Source organism: Apaloderma vittatum, unplaced genomic scaffold (assembly GCF_000703405.1).
Source record: "Apaloderma vittatum isolate BGI_N311 unplaced genomic scaffold, ASM70340v1 scaffold10462, whole genome shotgun sequence".
NCBI classification, from domain to species: Eukaryota; Metazoa; Chordata; class Aves; order Trogoniformes; family Trogonidae; genus Apaloderma; species Apaloderma vittatum.
In genome coordinates, this window is record NW_009703076.1 from 1 (window position 1) to 19,150 (window position 19,150).

The following is a 19,150-nucleotide window of genomic DNA, read 5'->3' on the forward strand; positions in this document are numbered from 1 at the left end:
CCGTGTATGGAAGCTGAGGAGCAGCGACACGGGATTTCCGAGCTTTGCCGTCACTGCTGTTGGTTCTCCAGATGTATTTTAGTTGAACTTAAGAGTCCGAGAAACACCGACTGTTCCCTCCTTGGCAGGTGGAGGAGCTGGCGCTGCAGTCCATGATCAGGTCCAGGGAGGAGAACGACGCTGTCTCTTCATCAGCTGAGGCGGAGGAGACCCACAAAGTGAGGAGTTCTTGCCCGGTAGAAAGAGAGGGAGGAGGGCTGGGCTTTCCCCTCTGGCGGGAGAGTCAGCCCTAGTGACAGGGAGAGGAGAGGAGAGCCGGCTGTAGGTGTTTCTGGGGGTGCTTTTTCATTTAGAGTGTTGACCGTGTTTATGCTGTTCCTTAACTGAAAAGCTGAGCTGTGAAATCCCTCTGGGTTGCTGCTGGCTTATGTTTCAAGGGGTTTGCTTTTTCCCGTCCCTGAAACAGCTGCTTTGCGTTGGCCTAGCTTCAGTTTGCTGTTTATTAAGTGTTGTGTCTGGTGCTCCGAGCTGTCACCAGCTGGTTTAGCCAAGTGATCGCAGGGGATGGAGGCTCAGAACCATCAGAACTCGTTACTAAATATACAGTCAGCCTGAACGCGTTAAAACTCCTTTATGGAGAAGTGGTGGCTGTTGCTGTGATGGGCTCGTGCAGTCAACAAGTACTGGGATTTCTAAAGGATGCTGTAACTGTGCAGTTCTCACAGTGATTTGAGGAGCATTCAGCTGCTTTTGATAATGAGTTAGATAAACCCTTTTCTTGTGACAGGCTCTTGGGCAGATGGACAACGAGGCTGCTATCAATCAAACCGAGTTACACCTAAGTCTTCAAGATCATGAAGAGGAGGAAGAGGAGGAGGAATCTGATTCTTGAGAGAAAGAAAGAATCCAAGATAGTTTCTTAATACAGCCTCAGGAATTTCCTGTTCTCCCACATAAAATTCACTGACTGATTTTCGTTTTGTCCTGTATATGAACTATATGATACGCAAGACACTTGGAGTCTAGGCAAGTTCCACCTGAACACATGAATGTCACAAGCTTGGCACATCTTGACTTGGACATTAAAAGAATGAAGATTTGCTGCACAAAATGTAGCGTTGTCCAGTCCGCACTTAAAACCTAATGTAGCCTAACGTACATCTTTCTCTGTGGATGGGAGAAGCTGTTAATCAAGTCAGACTAATTTAATAGTTATACTAAAAGCAATAATTAGTCTGTTCTTCTTTCCTCATGCTGAAAAATAAAATCAGGCCCTGGAGGCTGGCAGCCAAACCAATGATTATATTATAACCTCATTTGCTTAAACTGGGATTTTGAAGCTACGTGGTGAGCAAAGATGTGTCCAAGATTGTCTCCAGTTCTGTTAAACGGAAAACTGGACTTAGGCTTCCTAAAAATGTGACAGAGGTGTGGGTGTTCTTCCGCTGGGAGAAGCAGGTGCTGCACCATCAGCCTGATTCTGCTCAGGCTAACGAGGTGGCCTCTCTTTGTCCCTGCTGGTGCTCTTCTTAAGTACTGTCAGTCTGACCGTAACAGTGATGTATTTTCTACTTCTTGCTCTTTCAGAGTAGCAGCCAATGCGCCTTTAATTTGCCCACAGACTGTATGACAAGAATTGGTTCCTCTTTCTTGTGCTAAGGAACTAATATTTTTAAATTAGACTCATTTTATTTTCCCCTCACGGTAACTTTGTAAATCAGTGCAAGTCTACCCTCTGCTTTCAAGTGAGCTCCAAGGAGGAGTATGAGGAGTTTAAGAACTTAGTTACAAATTGGAAAATGAAGTCCCCTCTGCATTTCTTTAATGGTACAGTAACAAGCTAGTGCTGCCCCTGCTGCTAGACAGTACGTTGCTTCTCCTCATGCAGCGCAGACACGATCTGGGGCAGCCGGTTATTTTATCAGTTCTGAAGTGCAGAAACCCAAACTCTTTTGTCAGCTGCCTTACTAGGAAAATTCAGTTATAGCCTGGCTTGTTCATTGCACCACTAGTATCTAAAGGTGCTGTTGCTGTTTCTGGCATCACACATAGAAAACAGAATAATCCCTCTTCTGAAGTTGTTTTTTAAGAGCAGGAAGTGAACATGTCAAAGTGTCCTGGGTGTGGTCAGAACAGGAGGCAACCTCCAGTGAGTTCCTGCCACTGTCTGAGGAGAGTTTGTTTATTTGGCTCTTACTTGGGTCATTGCGATAGAAACTGAAGCTTGGAATGTAAATGTAGCATCATCCCATACTAAAGACTAATTGGTTTTTGAGAAACCTGGAGGTTTTAATGAAGGAGCTTAGAACACAGGTGCTGAAGGTTTGGCAAAGCTTCCCCAAGGCTGACAGGTAAAACAACTCCCCAAAAGCCTGAGACAAAACCGATGGCTTGGAGTGCCGAGTAATTCTTTGAAGGTCTGCATGTGAAGAGCCGGGCTGCGAGGAGCCCAGCAGCCAGCCTCTCCTTCCCTTGCATGTTCGGGTGCTCAGCATGCTGAGGGCACGTCCCTGGGCTCCTCCTCTCTGTCTGACAGCAGGAGCACTTGCCACTTTCGGGCAGATCACATTCCGGCGTAGTTGCTCCTGGGTTTCATCTCCAAAGGGTAATTCTGACTGTTGAACAATGTTACTTGTCCCCAGCATGGTCCAGAGTAGTTTTCAGGGTGATAGTGCGTGCTGCCATTTGTGAATTAGTCCTTTGCTTGCTTCTGGATTAAAACAGACCCGCTGGATTGCATGTTGCAATAAAAAGCACGGTTCCTGGTGTCCTACTACAGGTAACTGTGCTTGCAGTGTTCCTGTGCTGTCTGTGGAGTAAACTGTCTGTGGAGTAAACAAGTAAAACGGGAGTTAGGTCTCCAAAAACTTGCTGTTCACATACCGTATATTTGTTTTACCAAATTATAAAAAGTGATCTTGTATTTTCTCTGTGTGTTAGTGTGTGTGTTTCACAGATAAAGCTCGGGAGAGATTTTTAAATTCAATACTACAGCGCCTTGTCCCTACTACACCACCAGTCACATTCAAGTGAGGACAAGTGCAGGAAGCCTTGGATGTGTCAATGAGTCATATCCGACCGTTGAGCCCTCTCTCTGACACCTGATGCTGCTGGCCAAGGGGAAGTTCATGTCTAGAATGATTGGGATTCCTTGTCTGAAATACCCTTTCAAGGAGCTAAACTTTTTATAGCAGCAGAGCTGTACCCACCTCTCCCAGTAGCTATGGAAGCTGAACTTCTACAGAAAAATAACGCGAAGAACTGAGTGTAGTACAGTCACTCCTGGTGAATGTCAGATGCAGGAAAGCAGCTCTTCCCTCTGCCCGGTCACAACCTTCCCATGGTTTGTGCCCCAGTGTTGCTCTGCCCTAGGAAAACGCCTGCTGGCCCCCGCAGGGGGTTACAGTGCTGAACCAGGCACCTCACAGACAGAACCTCTGCAGGCAGGCAGCCCCCCGACATCCCCCCGAATCCCAGCAACCAGGGTATTAACACACTGCCATAACTCCACTTTTCATGTGGTGTCATTTTACACGCGCAGTCTCCTGCCTCCTGGAAGTAAGGATGGTGCACGGCTGTGGAAAGATGTATAAAAAACCAGGAGGCATCATGCAGCCATGACTGTGGCTTAAGGCTTTAGTTAAGTATTTGAGTTTTTTAAAAAAAAAAAGCTTCAAGACATTACTTGATAATATATTTATTAAGAGAATCCATTGCTAAACATCTGAGAGAATAAAACAATAGGGGATCTTCATACACTTTAGACACGAAACACAGTTGTCATGAACCTTTAGGTTAAAAAGAAAGCAAACTGCCTGGATCTTCTTCTTGATTCTGTAGGACACGCCCAAGAACTAACTTTTAAAAATCAATTAGAAAGACATACATCACTAAATCCAAGTATGATGATATGTTTTAAAAATAAATAGAGAAATATGAACAAGTCTACAATTAGAATATTGCCCTGTACATTCCAAGAAATGCAGAGCTCTTGCCTTCTTTACCTGGAAAGAGAGATCTCTAAATAACAGCAAAATCAGAACCATTAGGCCTAACCTTCAGACAGAGTTTGGCAGCAGCAAAAGCATGCTCAACAGAGACAGTTTCGGAGCATCCCTAAACCCTTCCTGCGTGGGAGATTAGGTAAGCATGATTGAAGTACCAACGATTTACAAAGACCCTTCATAAAGTTCAACGAAGCTGGGGGTAAACACCCCCCCAGTGATATTTTCATTGAGAAAGAATATCCATAATCACTTAAAATCAGCAAGCACTGTAACTTAAACATCTTACGTTTTGGTCAGTGAACGAATGTAATCCAATACAATACCAGTTATTTTATGACAAAATTTAAAACCGTTTGGCACATGCTATAAAGACATTCTTTCCTTAAGAGGTGAAATACATGTTTGAACAGGTACAAGCTGAGGAAGTAGGACCAAAATAGCGTTGTTGTTAACAGATGTACAGTACAGGATTTGCTCTTCCATATTCAGACTCCAGCAGCATGCGTGGGTGTACTCGGTTGGTTAAGGCCTATGGTTGAACAAAGCCACCCCGCAAAATCCACCTCCTCCGCTTCAGATCTCTTAATGAAAGCATGAATCTGAGCAGGGGAGAACAATGTTGTTATTATCCAAGCACTCAAGCTGTTAAACCATACTTCTGAACAACGTGAGATGCAACAAATCCCATTTACTTGCAGCATTGACGCTGTAAAATTTGACAAACCACACGGAGTGACCAGGAGACCTTTTCCGCAGGGTTCCAGAAATAGCCAGCGCACAAAACACGCACGTTCCAAACGCGCTGCCTACCCAGTGCCTGCTGCAGAGCACTTACACCCCGGTACGTGATAAGGATGTGACTCAGCCATCTGAGATAACACTCTGGAAAACGTCTACCTGTGCACAAAGAGGCTTTTTGTAAGAGGAAGGAGTCTGGCTGCATCACGCGGCCTCACTGTACTGCAGGATCAGGGCAGGGAAAACTTGATTTTCTGCAGCAGAAGTTTCAGTCCTAGCATTACACTTAAGGCCATGAAAAGATCCACTGAAACCAGTAAGGTCATTTCATGCAGAAAAAAAATGCAGGATTTGTGTCTCATAGTTCTACAGATTTTTCTAAGACAAAGCTGATGGGGGGGAGGGGGAAGGCAAATTGTGTTTTACAACAGATAATAAAAGTGTATTTATAACTAGTCTGTAAGGTAAGCGGAATTATTTTCTGTCATCCTCCCAAAAGTAATAATCTACATACTTTATTATTCGCTAATAAACCCAAGAAACAGCAAATTCTTTTGCTAATTGATTTAACAGTATTAGGCCACATACTCATTGTAATTATCAGATGGCAGACTCCAAGACCCACCAGTTTTGTTCTGCTGTCAACCCTGTTCTAGGAGTGTGTGAAGCCTGCAGCCCCTCGATCTCGAGAACAGAGCAGCAGCCCCTCGATCTCGAGAACAGAGCTGCAGCCCCTCGATCTCGAGAACAGAGCTGCAGCCCCTCCTCTGACTCTCTGAGCTGCTTGGGACAAGAGCCACAAACCAGAATCCAGGCCACAGGCTCTGATCCCGGTCTCGGGTCAGCCAAGGAATCCAACTTGTGTGCAAGAATGCTCTTACTTCACGTGAAGTTCACTTACCATCAGCTGCTTCAGATCAGCTCGCTCAGCAGGATTTTTAATTAAACTAGGAAAACAGAAAGCGTTACACAAGTTACACGCTATTATCTTTTAAAATAAAGGTCAGGTTATATCATATTAGTGTAACTGGGAAGAAGATACCACCCTAGATAAAAGCATTAGGTAACGTAGTGCCGTTCAAACATAGATCAGGGTCTGCAAGCAATTCTCTCCTGCAGGTTTCACAGGAATATAATTTCAGGTACGAAATCCTGAGCTGTCTGACACTGTTCAGTGGGGGCAGGAGTGAGACTGCCGTGATACAGATGTTAATTCAGGGAAGCACCAGACAATTAAAAAAACCAAAACATCTGGAGTTTGCCAGACTTCTGCACCTGATGGAACAGCTGCTGCAGAATGCTGCGAGGACTACCCTTAAAGGTAAGATTCCTCCTTTAGAAGGGCACCGTATGGTCAGAGTCCATGTTACCATGCTGAGAAATTACTAATGGAAGTTGCACAAAGAAGCAGAAATTGTATCTTAAAGAGGGGAGCATCGCTCAGCCTTGGGGTTCTCTCTGGATGCACAGTCAAACTGTGCCTGCAAAACAAGCTTTAGGCACATTAACAGTCAGAGGAAGGGGATTATGCTAATTGAAATTACTCTACATGTGCCATGGCCTACCAGCAGGGACTCCGATTGCCAAGTTATCGATAAAGTAAGACATCAGGGCTGATCCCAAATGTGTCCCTTTGCAATTCAGCCAGACAAAATACTCACCATTTGTTAACAAAATCTTGAAATTCAGAACCAAAGACACCATTGGGCAGTTTGGGAGGTGGCTAAAAATAAACAAAAATCAGCGGTCATTCAGCATAACCAACACATGACAATGCACAGCCTCCCCAGAGATCTACCAGTCCTGCCCTATACCTGGGTAAAGCTGTAAAGTCTCAGCCCCGCTCAGGCCTTCTTTCAAACCTGAGCTCCGAAACAAACATCAGGCAGAATTCAGCTTCCATGCATCCGAATAAAGGATGTGCTGTCATACACACATATAAAAGTAAAGCTGCCGAGTTTATCGCTAATTTTGGTTATTACTTTCACAGCTGCTGGATTTCAGGTGTTTCAGTAATAAATCAGAGCAGAAACAGTTTTGTGGTACGGAGTGTGTTTTACCCAGTTTAGGTTCATTGGTGTTTTTCATGATTTTGGTTTTTTTTTTTTCCTTTTTTTTCTCCACGCACCTGAAAGGGGCTAACACAGCTTTGAGCTGTCACCAGCTGGCAGTAATTCACACTGCATTACTCTTCTCACTGTTAATCATTGGCTTGGGGAAGGAAAGATGTCCTGCACATCATTAGTTTCATCATCTTTTTGATTTAAATATTCTGTCCACAGAATGTTTGTTCAGGTTCTGAATTCAGAAAGAACTTTGATTTTTAAAAAAAAAAAATAGTAGTAGTACTATATAAACCATTTTAGTGTCTCATTCTCCATGACATCTATAGAATTTGCTCCAGAGTTCAGTTTTCATTCGTACACCACAGGTCCTGCAAGCACTTACACCTGGGTTACTTGCATGTAGAGAGCTGAGCCGGGGTCTGTGCTCAGTTCCTCACTGGGGTAGGACAGAATTCGGGGGATGTAGCAGCTCAGGCTGAAGATTGCTTGTGCTACAGCGGAGGCGGCAGAAGATAATCTTGCCAAATTCTCAACTACTGCAGCTTTTCAGCTTAAACCGATCTCCTCAGGGATGCTACAAGAGTAGGACCACAGTGTCTTCAGTGATCCAGTGCTAACTCTCTGCCAGGAGTTCGTGCTGTCGTGTAACGGCATTACGTAACATACAAACTGGGTTTGTGATGCGAGGAGAACCGTGTGTGCAGATGAGGAACAGCAGCAGTACAAGCAATGCCAGACTTCGCAGGGGCCCAGACACCAACAGTGCCTTTCAAATAGGTGTCAGATACTTCTTATAATTCGTTCACCTGAACAATTACACTATTACAAACGAGAGCTAACACGAGCGCGGTTGGGTATTTTTCCCCTGTAAGGACACAAGCAGTGGAGCCACGTGAGTTCCAGTAGCCCTTGCAAATATATCGGAAACAGACTTATCAATTTTAAACCACCAATCTCAATTAGCCTTGTGGCTTAATTATTTGCAAGACAGTATTACAAATTAACTTGTTCATAAGATAAAACAAACAAACAAGTAAATAAAAGCAGGTTTTGATCATATTGCTGTTAACTGTCCTAACAGGTCATGTGAAGTAAATTAAAATTTTCCTGGGAATAATTTAAAAAACACAGTAAGAGATGAGAAAAACTGGCTTATCCTAACACTAGCCCCACACACCCTCAAATTCTGGCATGCTGTCAAAATCTACAGTTGTATTAGTACAAGTGCAAATAGTCGATTACCTCATTGACGATGTAATCAAGAAGTTCAAAGATTGCCATCGGGGGTCTGCTGTCTGGTCCATAGGCTAAGAAGACATGGTAGAAGTGGAAAAATGCAGTGTTACTTCCCTGCCATGGCAGGGGTGTCTGCAGAAGGTAGGTCATACACTGTTCTTACATGGCATCCAGTGGATTTACAGGGAAAAACAACATGGAACAGCAACAGGCTAACACTTGCACACGAGACACCCTTTCCAGGTCTGATCCAAACCATTAACTGCACTGGGAAGTGTCCTACTGTACCTTGGAGAGATGAACCAGAACAGACTGGGATCTCAGTGGTGCTCGTTAACAGCTTCCTTAGTTGGGAAAAGATCTCTGGTCCCTGATTCTCAGATACCCCCTCGCAGCAAGACTGAGCCAGGTACCCAAGACAATCCTGATTTTTTTTTCAGGTTTAAAGCTACACTACGCAGACCAGTATCAGGTAAGGAAGACCCTCAAGTTGACAGAGAAGAATGTCAGAAAACAATTAAAAACAATTGTTGTAACTTACAGCTCACTGGTCGACCCGGTGTTCTTTGCCTGGGCGAGGTCTCTGTGACTGGAGAATCTCCCTCTACGGGGCAGCCAAACATTAATTCAAGCTCCTTAGCGTCAGGGGGAGGAATTGGGTACCTGCCAATAGCCATTTCTACCAGCGACAACCCCATGCTCCATATATCCGATTGCACTGAATAATGAGTTCCCTGTAGTCTTTCTGGCTATAAAAAAAAAAAAATAGAAAAAGGAGAAGAGACAGTATTGTAACAAGAAAGAAAAAAAATAAGTTACATTCTGCAATAGTCTAAATCAAATGAAGGATGAAACCCCAACTCATTAGTATGGCACGTTGCAATGAGTGATGTATTGATCGTTTTCTTTAGGTATCTCACCTGGAGTTCCAGAAGTTCTACAAACCTCGCACACCACCACTGCAAGTACCTTTGAGACTTTAGAAGTGATGCTATTATTTTGCTGGTTTATGTCTTCAGCATAAGATCTAAATGTTGCAACTATTAATGACGAGGGGATAATTAAAGAGCAAGAAAGCAAAACTACTACAGGCAACTAGAGATTCCCCTGGTTTCCCTGAGAAGCTGTTCCTGGTTTTCTGCTTTTGGGAAGAAGAGGGAAGGTAACTTTATTGATTCTATATGGGCCCAAAAGTGACCTGGTGCTCTAGCAATAATCTGATATTGGCTGATACCATTCTGATATCTCCCTACAGCAGAAATGCACTTATGCAAGGACTGTGATATACATGGATACTCCAGGTTTAGATCCATATTCAAATAATTTCTAAATAAACCATTAAGGTCTATAATCCAGTGAAGTGATAATAAAGCAACACACAAATTGAAGGATAAAACATCATGCAAGGCACAGACCTTTCCTGGAATGACTGACAAATATATACAAAGATAGGAAGACAGGCACCTTCTGAAAACTTAACCACTCATACATTACGACCTGACAAACAAATAAATGCTATAAGCTTAAATTTTTCTCAGGACAAAACAAACTTGAAAGGGACAAACATAAATTTTGGATAGATTATACGCACATGCAAACACACGTGCAGGTAAGACAACAGATGCAGCTAAAAATACAGTTTGTATTGTCTTTAAGAGACTTGAACACTGGAAAGATATTTAAGTGTGGGACCATTTTGGTCAGTGGAATCACAATTAAAACTATATTTGGATATTCCAGTCACATTGCTCCAAAGATCGTCAGTTTTGACCAGCATTCCCATCTTCTGTTTCTGCCTAAGAACTGAAACAGAATATTAGTCCTTACCTAACTTCTTTTGGTTTTGCACATGCTTTATCAGTACTATGTTGAGAGCTAAATACAGTTTCTGCAATTTTCAATAGATCAATCTACACCATTCTTGTATCCATTTTTTACAAACACTTCTCAAAGGAAGCATTCGCTTTTCTGTTCTCTTTTTAAAGTCAAGTTCCTATTTCACAACAATGGTGCAGATCCTCGGCTGACTACACACACATTTTGGAAAAATTTGTATGTCATTTGAAACTTATTCTCACAGAATATGAGAAAGCAATATTACTGTAAAGTATCTTCTTCCTCTGCCATAAGAGGTGATAGTTTTGTTAAATTAATTTTGTAACTTTTACTGAGATTATATTTGAGCCTTCTCCAGTGTCCCAGCGGTCTGGGTATACCACACAACTGCTGGACAATGGATAGTGATGCCCAAAACCAAAGATTTTCATAAAATTTAAGTGTAAAGGAAGAAGTGAATGGATGAGAAAAAGCAGGAAACACACACAGAGTGCTAGTCATACAGAAATAAATATGAAAAAATATGTTCAAGTTAAACATTTTTGACTGCACACACCTTCACATGGTAGAACAGGATGTTGTTTGGCATGTAACAATTACGTAGCTGCTATTTCAAGAAGTTTGCTAAGGGAGACACTGCAGGAAAAGGTACTTTGGATACCACCAAAAAGATTAAATAAAATCATCATGGTTTAGTCTATGACTTACGATTAAGAAAGCAAAGCTAAATCTCAGTCTGTAGAAACAATGAATTGAAGAAAACTCAAGGTAGACAGAACTTTGCTCTCATTCCTTCTACTAGAAGAAAAAGGGAAAGCCAGTAGTACATTGAGGAACCAAAAAGAGATGGAGCTGTGATTTTTTTTTCCTGCTAATTAGCAACAGCCCCTAGATGTATGTGGGAACATAAGCCACTATTTTATTCCAAGTATGTTATCAAAATTAAGGAAAAGAAAAAAACCACTGTCTTTGATGTTGAAATGCAGGTCACATGCTGAGCAGAAGCAGCATTATTATGCTTTTATCCTTTAAGTTTAAACCCCCACAGCTTCAATTCCCCAGCAGAATCTCTGAATGCTCTGACTGCAGGAGTTGATTTGTCGTACACCGAGCAAGGTGCATATGTTAGAATAAGAAACCTGTTGTTTCCGTGAGCCGTGACTTTCACATAATGCAAAGGGCTCATCTGAAGAGCAAGTTTCGAGGTATTCCTCATACACAGCAACAAAGAACACCTGTAAATAGTCCCAGACGAGCTGCGGCCTTGCCCACGCCAGCTGCTCCCCAGCTTTCTCTTGTTGCTGCAGCCACGCTGGTTCCCGGGAGCAGCCGCAGCAGATTCACGAGCGAGGCCACAGCTCCCCTGCATTAGTGGTCGCAGCAAAGCGCAGGCACGGAAAGAGAACCAGGCTTCAGGAAAGTGAAACACTGGGCTTTTTTGGAGATGTACAAAACCCAAACGCATTAACCCACTGGATTCTCCTATGTAGATACAATTGCTTCTCTTTCATAGCATTACAAACTATTCCAAGTCACTCAGCGTTTCTCCCAACAGTTCTTCCCCCTCTCCGACAATGGGATGTGATACTGGAATATTCCTGGAATGCAGGAAGTGCTGAACTACGAACAGCAGAAGTAACAGCAATAGGTGCTTTCTTGTTTCATTTCTGGAGTTCTGGTAACATACAGAAAACTCAAAGCTATAAACTCTGTACTTACAGACATGTAGGAGCGTGTGCCAACAAACGAGTTTGCCATAGAATCTATCAGTTGTCCACTGACACCAAAATCACAAAGCTTGATTTCACCTCTAGAGTTTACCAAGATGTTAGATGGCTTAACATCTGGAAAAAAATGAATGGATGGTTTATATTTATAGTAAATAAAATGGGAAATGTGACAATGAAAGTAACATGAAAGGTGAGAATTACCATGTGTCCCCCCGTTTCCTTTCTACGACATAATTTTATCCCTGCTCTGGGAATACTCAGAGATTTGGTTCCCTACCCAGGCCCATTCTATTTAAATACATGGAAGAAAAAGATACTCTTTTTTTAAATTACAAGTGAAAAAAAGACTGTTAATTTTAAGTTGTGATTTCACCTTGTTCCTTGGCTTTCCAATATTAAGTTTGGGCACCTACATCTCTCTTGCAATGACTAACATCTGATACAAATTTGAAAGCGTATGTTGGTATAACTCCTCTTCAATGATATTCTTCTGCCTAGAAATAATCAAGAGGCCCTGTGTATTTATTTTACAAAGGTCAATGAACTGCAGTAGCCATGCCATCACCCCTAACTTAGCCTTCATATGTACGTGTGCCTAAATCAGCCATAGCAAAATAGTTCTCTGAGTCTGTCCTTGCTGGTTTTGGTTGGGTTTTCTGGGAAGGTGAAGGGGCACTAGTGGTCTTGGCTTTATTTTTTTTTTAAAAAAAAGCTCAAAAAAAAAAAAATAGTTGTCCTATTACTGAAATTCTGCATTCAAAATACTTTGCAGTTGTTCACCTGTGACAGAACTCCGTCCTGATTTTGAATTTATCACTTTTTCTAAATAGAAATTTAATAAGGGTCACCAGTAGCTAAGCAACAAACAGCAGCTATTCGTGAATACGAAGTTACAGAGAACAATTTTTTATAGCTGTAAGAGCTTTTTTTAATGGATCTTGCTGCTTAGCTGGTCATTACCAACACATTATCGAGATAAGCAACCCAGGGCTCACGCTTGCAAAGTAACGCCACAGTAAGAATTGGTTCTGAAGACAGAGATCAGCTCAGGCTGTCAGAATTTCACTTTGGACTCTGCTATCCAAGAGCAGATCCAGAAGTCTATAATCTGCAGCACATTTTCATTCCAGGGAGCTTCCATTTCAGTGACTGAGGAACAGACCTTAGTCTGTGATATCAACAGGATATCCCTGGGAAGATGTCACTGCTGGGACGACTCCTGGCTGCAGAGAGCTCTGCGTTCAGAAGGTCACGTCTCGCTTAACCAGATCCACGGAGTTTGGAAATGAACACAAACTATTTTAGCTGTTTCTCCCCAAAGCCCTCTTTTAAAGAGCAAAACAAAGCTTGAATAAAAGTTATCTAACCTTGGAAATTGTAGCTACGTTTTCTGGTTCCTGACATCACCCTTCGAGGTAACTGAAGCTGTCCGGGCGCACGAGAGACAGCAATCTGCCACGATTTGTGTACACACGAGTTCTTCTCGGCTCACCTACAGGACAGTGAGCCTCCACTGTGCCTGGAGCAAACATGAGCCCGTAGAAAATCCACACAGGGGTCTTACAAACTACTCCCTGATCTTCACAAAGAGCAAGGCATGCTTGTGTACGTCATCCTTCTACCGCAAAGAAAATCCCAGCTGCTTCTGCCAGGTATAATCTTCCTCTTACAGAGGTGGAAGAAGGGCACGTACTTGGCATGAACCACTTCTAATTCCCCATCCCTACACAAGTAACTGGCTTACAAACATAGCTCTCCTCAATAGATTTTCTTCCTGTAAGAGCAGCAGAGGTACTGTGTGGTTTGGGGAGCTGTTCACCGTGCAGGAAACAGCAAGTTACACACTGCTTAATGCAGAGCAGAGCTTCAGGAAAGAGAGATTTTAGAGGCCTTTTAGGCAGACAGTTGAACCTTCTGCAAGTCGTACCTCCCTTGTGCAAGTTTTGACTACTTGTAGAGACCTCGCCACAAGTGCACTTTGCAAAGAAAAGGAAGAATCCAGTCTAGGACCTACTAGTTTAAAATTCCAGCAGGAGAGGAAAAAGAAAAAAAAAACCAAAACCCACTACCACCACAAAAACAACCTCCCAGCAAGCAGATGGTGCAATGAAGAAGGCAGCGAAGATCCCGGCTACACAGGGATCTGCACCTCAAGCTTTGCGTAAAAGCAAGGTAGGAAAACCAATGTTTGCAAAATATGCTGGAAGCATTGCAGAGCCTGAACCAATTAGAGAGATGGCCTCTAGATCTGTACTGCTTATCCGTGCACATCTACTAGTTTAATTCGGAACAAAGACATAAATCCTCGCTTATCTCTAAAGCTCATGAATGCTTCATGTCCATAATTAAACGACAAAAAATAACATTAGTATTCCTCTGTCAGTGGACTAAATGACATTTGCTGTATAAGCATCTCCGTATGCTCTAGAAGCCAGCTGGTCTTTTGAAGTCAAGCTCTTGCCCTCAGTGTTTCTCCAGCTGATAATTCCACACTGTACCTTTCTTACAAATCACGACTCCTCACTGGAAATTCTGCATACAACGTGCCCTTCCTTGAGCATTTTCATTTTCCTCGCATGGTGCCCAGCGTGATCAGAGAGTGATGTTTGGAAAGCTGCTCTCTTTCTAAAATGCAGCATGCTACACTATTTTAACTGCAGAGTTTCTGAGCACTGTAGCAGTTTCTCTGGAAACCAGAGATCCGTATTGCCAAGTGGGAGAGGGATGTCAAGGCATCAAATTGTATGCGCTAACTTGCAAGAAATCTAGAAAGAAATCACACAAATCTAGAAAGAAAGAGCAAGTGTGAGAATTTAAAGAATTTTAAAGAAAAAGGACATTTCCTGTACCATCCCAGATAACCCAGAAAAAGAGCCATGTAATTTTAAAGGAGTCCTTAGCCAGTCTGGAGGGACGGATACATAACACTGAAAAGGGAGCTTGTTAATACGAAGAAGTTTCCAGGATTTATGGGATGTTTTGCAATCTCTGCAAGAGGTATGCTTCCTCTGCCTAAGCCCTGCTCTCCCCCACAGGCACAAGCCTAGATCTTTCTGTAAGAAAGGTGTCCCCAGACGTTATCATAACACTGTCAGGTAAGAAATTCTTTGGTATGGAAGTTACTGAGTAGCCAGACACTTGAGAATATACTTGTCTTGCAGCACATTATTTGCATCTTCCAGCCAATTTCCATTTCTCAAGGCAGGCTCTCACAAGCATTATTACTCGTCTAACAGCAGTCTCTTGCATTCAGAATGCCGCGTGCTACCTTCTGCCTGTCATTCCAGAAAAAGTGTTAAAATCTCCTAGAACTCTTACCTAAGAAGACACTCCTGCGAATTTTTTACCCTGCGGGGATGTTTGAAGTCCTTTGTTTTACTACCCAAAATCTCAGCTGCACTAACCATCCGCAATTGCCATCAGTTACACCAACTTACACACTTTCACCACTGGCCACCCAAAGAGAATACTCAATCTCTTATCCTAAAAGGAGCACCTTGAGGAGGTGGCATAGCCCAAGAAAAATAATCTTAAACTGCTCTCAGTCTATTGAATAGTTCACTAAGAGCTGGACAAATACAGTGTTACTTCAAGCCCCTGACAACTTGATTTAAACTGATTTCTCTTCCCACATTCATATGCAGCGCAACACAAACAATGAAATGAACACTCAATTTATAAAATCTACATTCATGGGTGAGACTAGTCAAGATACCAAAATACAGGCTGGACACCCATGAATTTCAAAGGAGGAATCCCATTCACAGATTCTCTCTGCCCTACTGTTATTTTGTAGCACTACATTGCAACAATACCAAAAATCCCCATGCAAAAATACTGAGACTGGTATATTTATTTGCTGGGAAGGCAATACAGCCGTTTTGACACAAACTCACATTTCACATCTTACTGTTATGAACACGTAAGAAGTTAGGAAAGCCTAATAAAGTATTTTTTCTTTATTACAAAAAGGTCAAGCATCTACTATGTCAAATAGGAGAGAAGTCAGTATCTTTACAACAGTATCTCTGCCTTTTGAAGTTTGATTTAACATTTAGATGTGCATTACCTGAGAGCTTCTGCAAAAAGCATACAAGGTCATGTAATCCACACAGAATGAGAACTGAACTGAAAAAACTAAAAGTCACCATTTGTACATGGAATTTTACACTTCAGGGCACATTCAACCCAGTAACACCCGAAGCAACACTGAAGAGGAACTTCTGTTCATTCACACAGTTCAGGTGTAATAATCTCAGATGTAGGCAATACTGTGGGGTTAAGCTGCGCTTAAACAAGATCGGGAGGGCTTTATTTTGGATTTAGCAGATTTAAAGATTGTAAAACTGAAAAAAACCCCAAACCAACTCAAAAAACCCCCAGACATGCAACCAACATGGTAACAATCTAGTGCTGTGGCTGTACTGAGAACCGCAAGATCCAAGAGTAATGCCCTAAGGTAAGAGGATCTCTTCCCCAAGAGTCTCCCTTATGTTCTGAACAGAGACAAATGACTTCGCTATTTCCGTCAGAAATCTTCACAGAGTCTACCTCCGGCCTCCTTTCTCCAAAAGGGGGCTATATATTTAAAAAACCCCACACAACAAATAAACCCCCAGAAGCATGTCATAAACACAGGCCACTTCACGTATAAGGTGATCTTGCAGCAGACTGGATAAGCTAGGATTGCTAATTACTCTTTTTAGTCTGGCCAACACATGTAAACTCACATAATAGTGTCTGATGAAGATATCTTTATAATCTGAAGATGGATCTCATAAGGTACGAAACTCACAGAACAGTTGGCATCATTTATACACATGGCACGATCACTACAATGAATAGTGTCACTCAAACAGAACCATGAAACGCTCCATCTCCTGTCTTCAACTCACACTCACGTCAGCAATAATGGAACGGATTACTTTACCGTATCACATGTCATTTTTGTTTAATGGAACACATACCAGACTAATGATTTTTTTAAAAAACAGATTTTTAAAAGGGCAACTATAAGCTGGAAGTAAGGCAGTGTGTGTATTTTACAGTGAAGTATCTAAAGACTCCAGAGGTGCAGAAAAGATATTCTGGTGTTACATAGCTTCATCATGTTTTTAAAACTATTTAAGTACAGAAAAAGATGCAATTCTGCACGACAGATCATAAAATCACAGAACTGTCAGGGTTGGAAGGGACCTTAAAGATCATCTAGTTCCAACCCCTTTGTCATGGGCAGGGACATCCCCACTAGCTCAGGCTGCCCAGAGCCCCATCCAGCCTGGCCTGAAAAACTCCCAGGGATGGGGCTGCCAGCCCCTCTCTGGGCAACCTGTGCCAGGGTCTCCCCACCCTCATGGGGAAGAACTTCTTCCTCACGTCCCATCTGAACCGACCCATCTCCAGCTTCAATCCATTCCCCCCAGTCTTGTCCCTGCCCGACATCCTAACAAGCCCCTCAGCAGCTTTCTTGTAGCCCCCTTGAGATCCTGGAAGCCACCATAAGGTCTCCTCAGAGCGTTCTTTTCTGCAGACTGAACAGCCCCAACTCTCTCAGTCTGTCTGCACAGGAGAGGGGCTCCAGCCTCTGAGCATCCTCGTGGCCCTTCTCTGGACACGCTCCAGCACGTCCAGATCTCTCTTGTGCTGTGGGCTCCAGAACTGGACGCAGTAGTCCAGGTGAGGTCTCACAAGAGTGAAGCAGAGATGCCTATAAATAACATGTGAATCTAAGACAGGTAGTAGAAATACTGACTTTAAGAGTTTTATTAGCAATAGTATGTTGAACTGTCAAATCAACTTTAGGTCAGAGGTTTTGACTGTGAATCTCTGTAAAGATTCTGCTGTCACACTTCAGAGATCTCCTACGATCAAAAGACTAGCAATTGTAATGAAGAAATAGATACAGAAGGATAATGCTTTTTAATACACTTCTCTTTATTAAGAGTCAATCATGCCCTTACAAAACCTCATTCATAGGTATCTTTAACTGTCGTCTTCTCTTTCACTCTTAACTGGTGCAGGAATGGAAACTACACGAAGAGCTTACCTCCATGCACGTGGCCTGACATTTCTAAGAAAGATACTGCCCACAGCTACCCTCGAGGTGTATCTTTACCACAGTTACACCAGGCAATAGTTAACTTGCCCCAAGTACAGCTGCAGGTAGAAATGCTGGAGGGCTTCTTCAGCGTACAGTACTCTCTAAGACTGTAGCTTCTGCTTCTGTACCTGTCTGTTCACCTAGAAATTTATCTTTTTTTTTTCCTGTTGAAAAAGTATTCTTCTCTTCCCCAAAAACGCAGGAAGATTTATTTGGTATCCAAGGAAAACAGAGATTGAATCACTTGGGTCCTTCAGCATATTCCTATCTTCACTGTACAGGGCGTAATTCTGGACTCAAGTTAGACTCCCAGCTCTAGCAAAAATTCCCAACCAGCCAAGTCACTACGGCAGCAAGAAGTTCCCAAAACAGACAGAAGTTCTGTGTGCACACATAACACAAACATACTAGGTTTAAGCATGGCTTATAAACTCAGCCAAACCGCAGTAAGATAGCAGAAGATACACAACAGTCATGGTAAGAGATTTGGATTAAAAAAACCCAAAAACACTAAAAAAACTCACACCAAAAAACCCCACCAAAACTGTTGGCCTTACCCTGCCCAGGCAAAACCCCCTGAACCAAACTCATATTGAACCATAAAGAACCAAATCTTAGAAACGTTTTAACATTTAATAGAAAATATATTCAAGCAAAGTTACAACGTAAAATTTTCTTACCTCTGTGCATTATTTTATGCTTTTCTCTCAGATATGTGAGTCCTTTTATTACCTAAAAACAAATGAAAGATAAAATTTTGGTTTATGAAAGGGGTAATTGCCGGCTTTGTCTGTACCAGTATTCCAACAGAATGCAACATAACAGAAATCCCCAAACCACTACAAATCAGTATTTTAATTTGTACCTCCAGTTCAGATTAGGAAAACAGTCCCTTACAGGAAGTTCTGCATAGAGAGCTTGTTGCTCAACAAGTATGAAGAGGTAACATTCGAAACTTTTCAACAAAGTGTTAATTCTGTTCTTTTACAGAAGCCTCGGCTGATACAAAAGCTAAAAATCAAAGCAAACACAATGGAACGTGTTCCACATTCCAGTGCCTCGAGCTACCAAACAATGACATGTACAAAGACTATTTTTAAAAGAATGCAACACTCAAAAATCTGGTCATATTTCTCTCTCCCATGTTCCTCCACATTTCCAGCCTTCGGGAGCGATGAGCACACTTACCGCAATGCTAACTTTGCCCAGTATCTGCTCGGGAATTCTTCCAGCCTTTTTCAGTACTTGATCCAAGGAGCCGCCATCCTAATAACAAATGTTGGAACAGTCAAGCTTTAACCAAATTACTCTGAAACGTTTTAAACAGGACTCTAGTCTGAAGATGAAACTTAGTGAGGGGGTTGTCTTCGTGTTCCATTTAACATTGTTACGGCATACATATAAAAAAAACAAACAAAAAAACATTCCCCAGCAGGA

At 42.3% G+C, this 19,150-nt stretch overlaps 1 protein-coding gene across 1 annotated transcript in view; it reads right to left on the minus strand.

Moving 5' to 3' along the window:
* Positions 1–3,681: 3,681 nt before the first annotated feature.
* MAP2K1 (mitogen-activated protein kinase kinase 1) overlaps positions 3,682–19,150 on the minus strand; it is a gene marked incomplete at its 5' end in the record, with an annotated part of 20,772 nt that continues 5,303 nt past the window's right edge. The window contains 8 exons of the mRNA XM_009864485.1: positions 3,682–4,606; positions 5,647–5,692; positions 6,407–6,468; positions 8,054–8,118; positions 8,589–8,796; positions 11,603–11,727; positions 18,394–18,445; positions 18,902–18,979. Of these exons, the coding sequence (XP_009862787.1) occupies positions 4,493–4,606; positions 5,647–5,692; positions 6,407–6,468; positions 8,054–8,118; positions 8,589–8,796; positions 11,603–11,727; positions 18,394–18,445; positions 18,902–18,979 (750 nt within the window). The remainder of the gene's footprint in view (positions 4,607–5,646; positions 5,693–6,406; positions 6,469–8,053; positions 8,119–8,588; positions 8,797–11,602; positions 11,728–18,393; positions 18,446–18,901; positions 18,980–19,150) is intronic.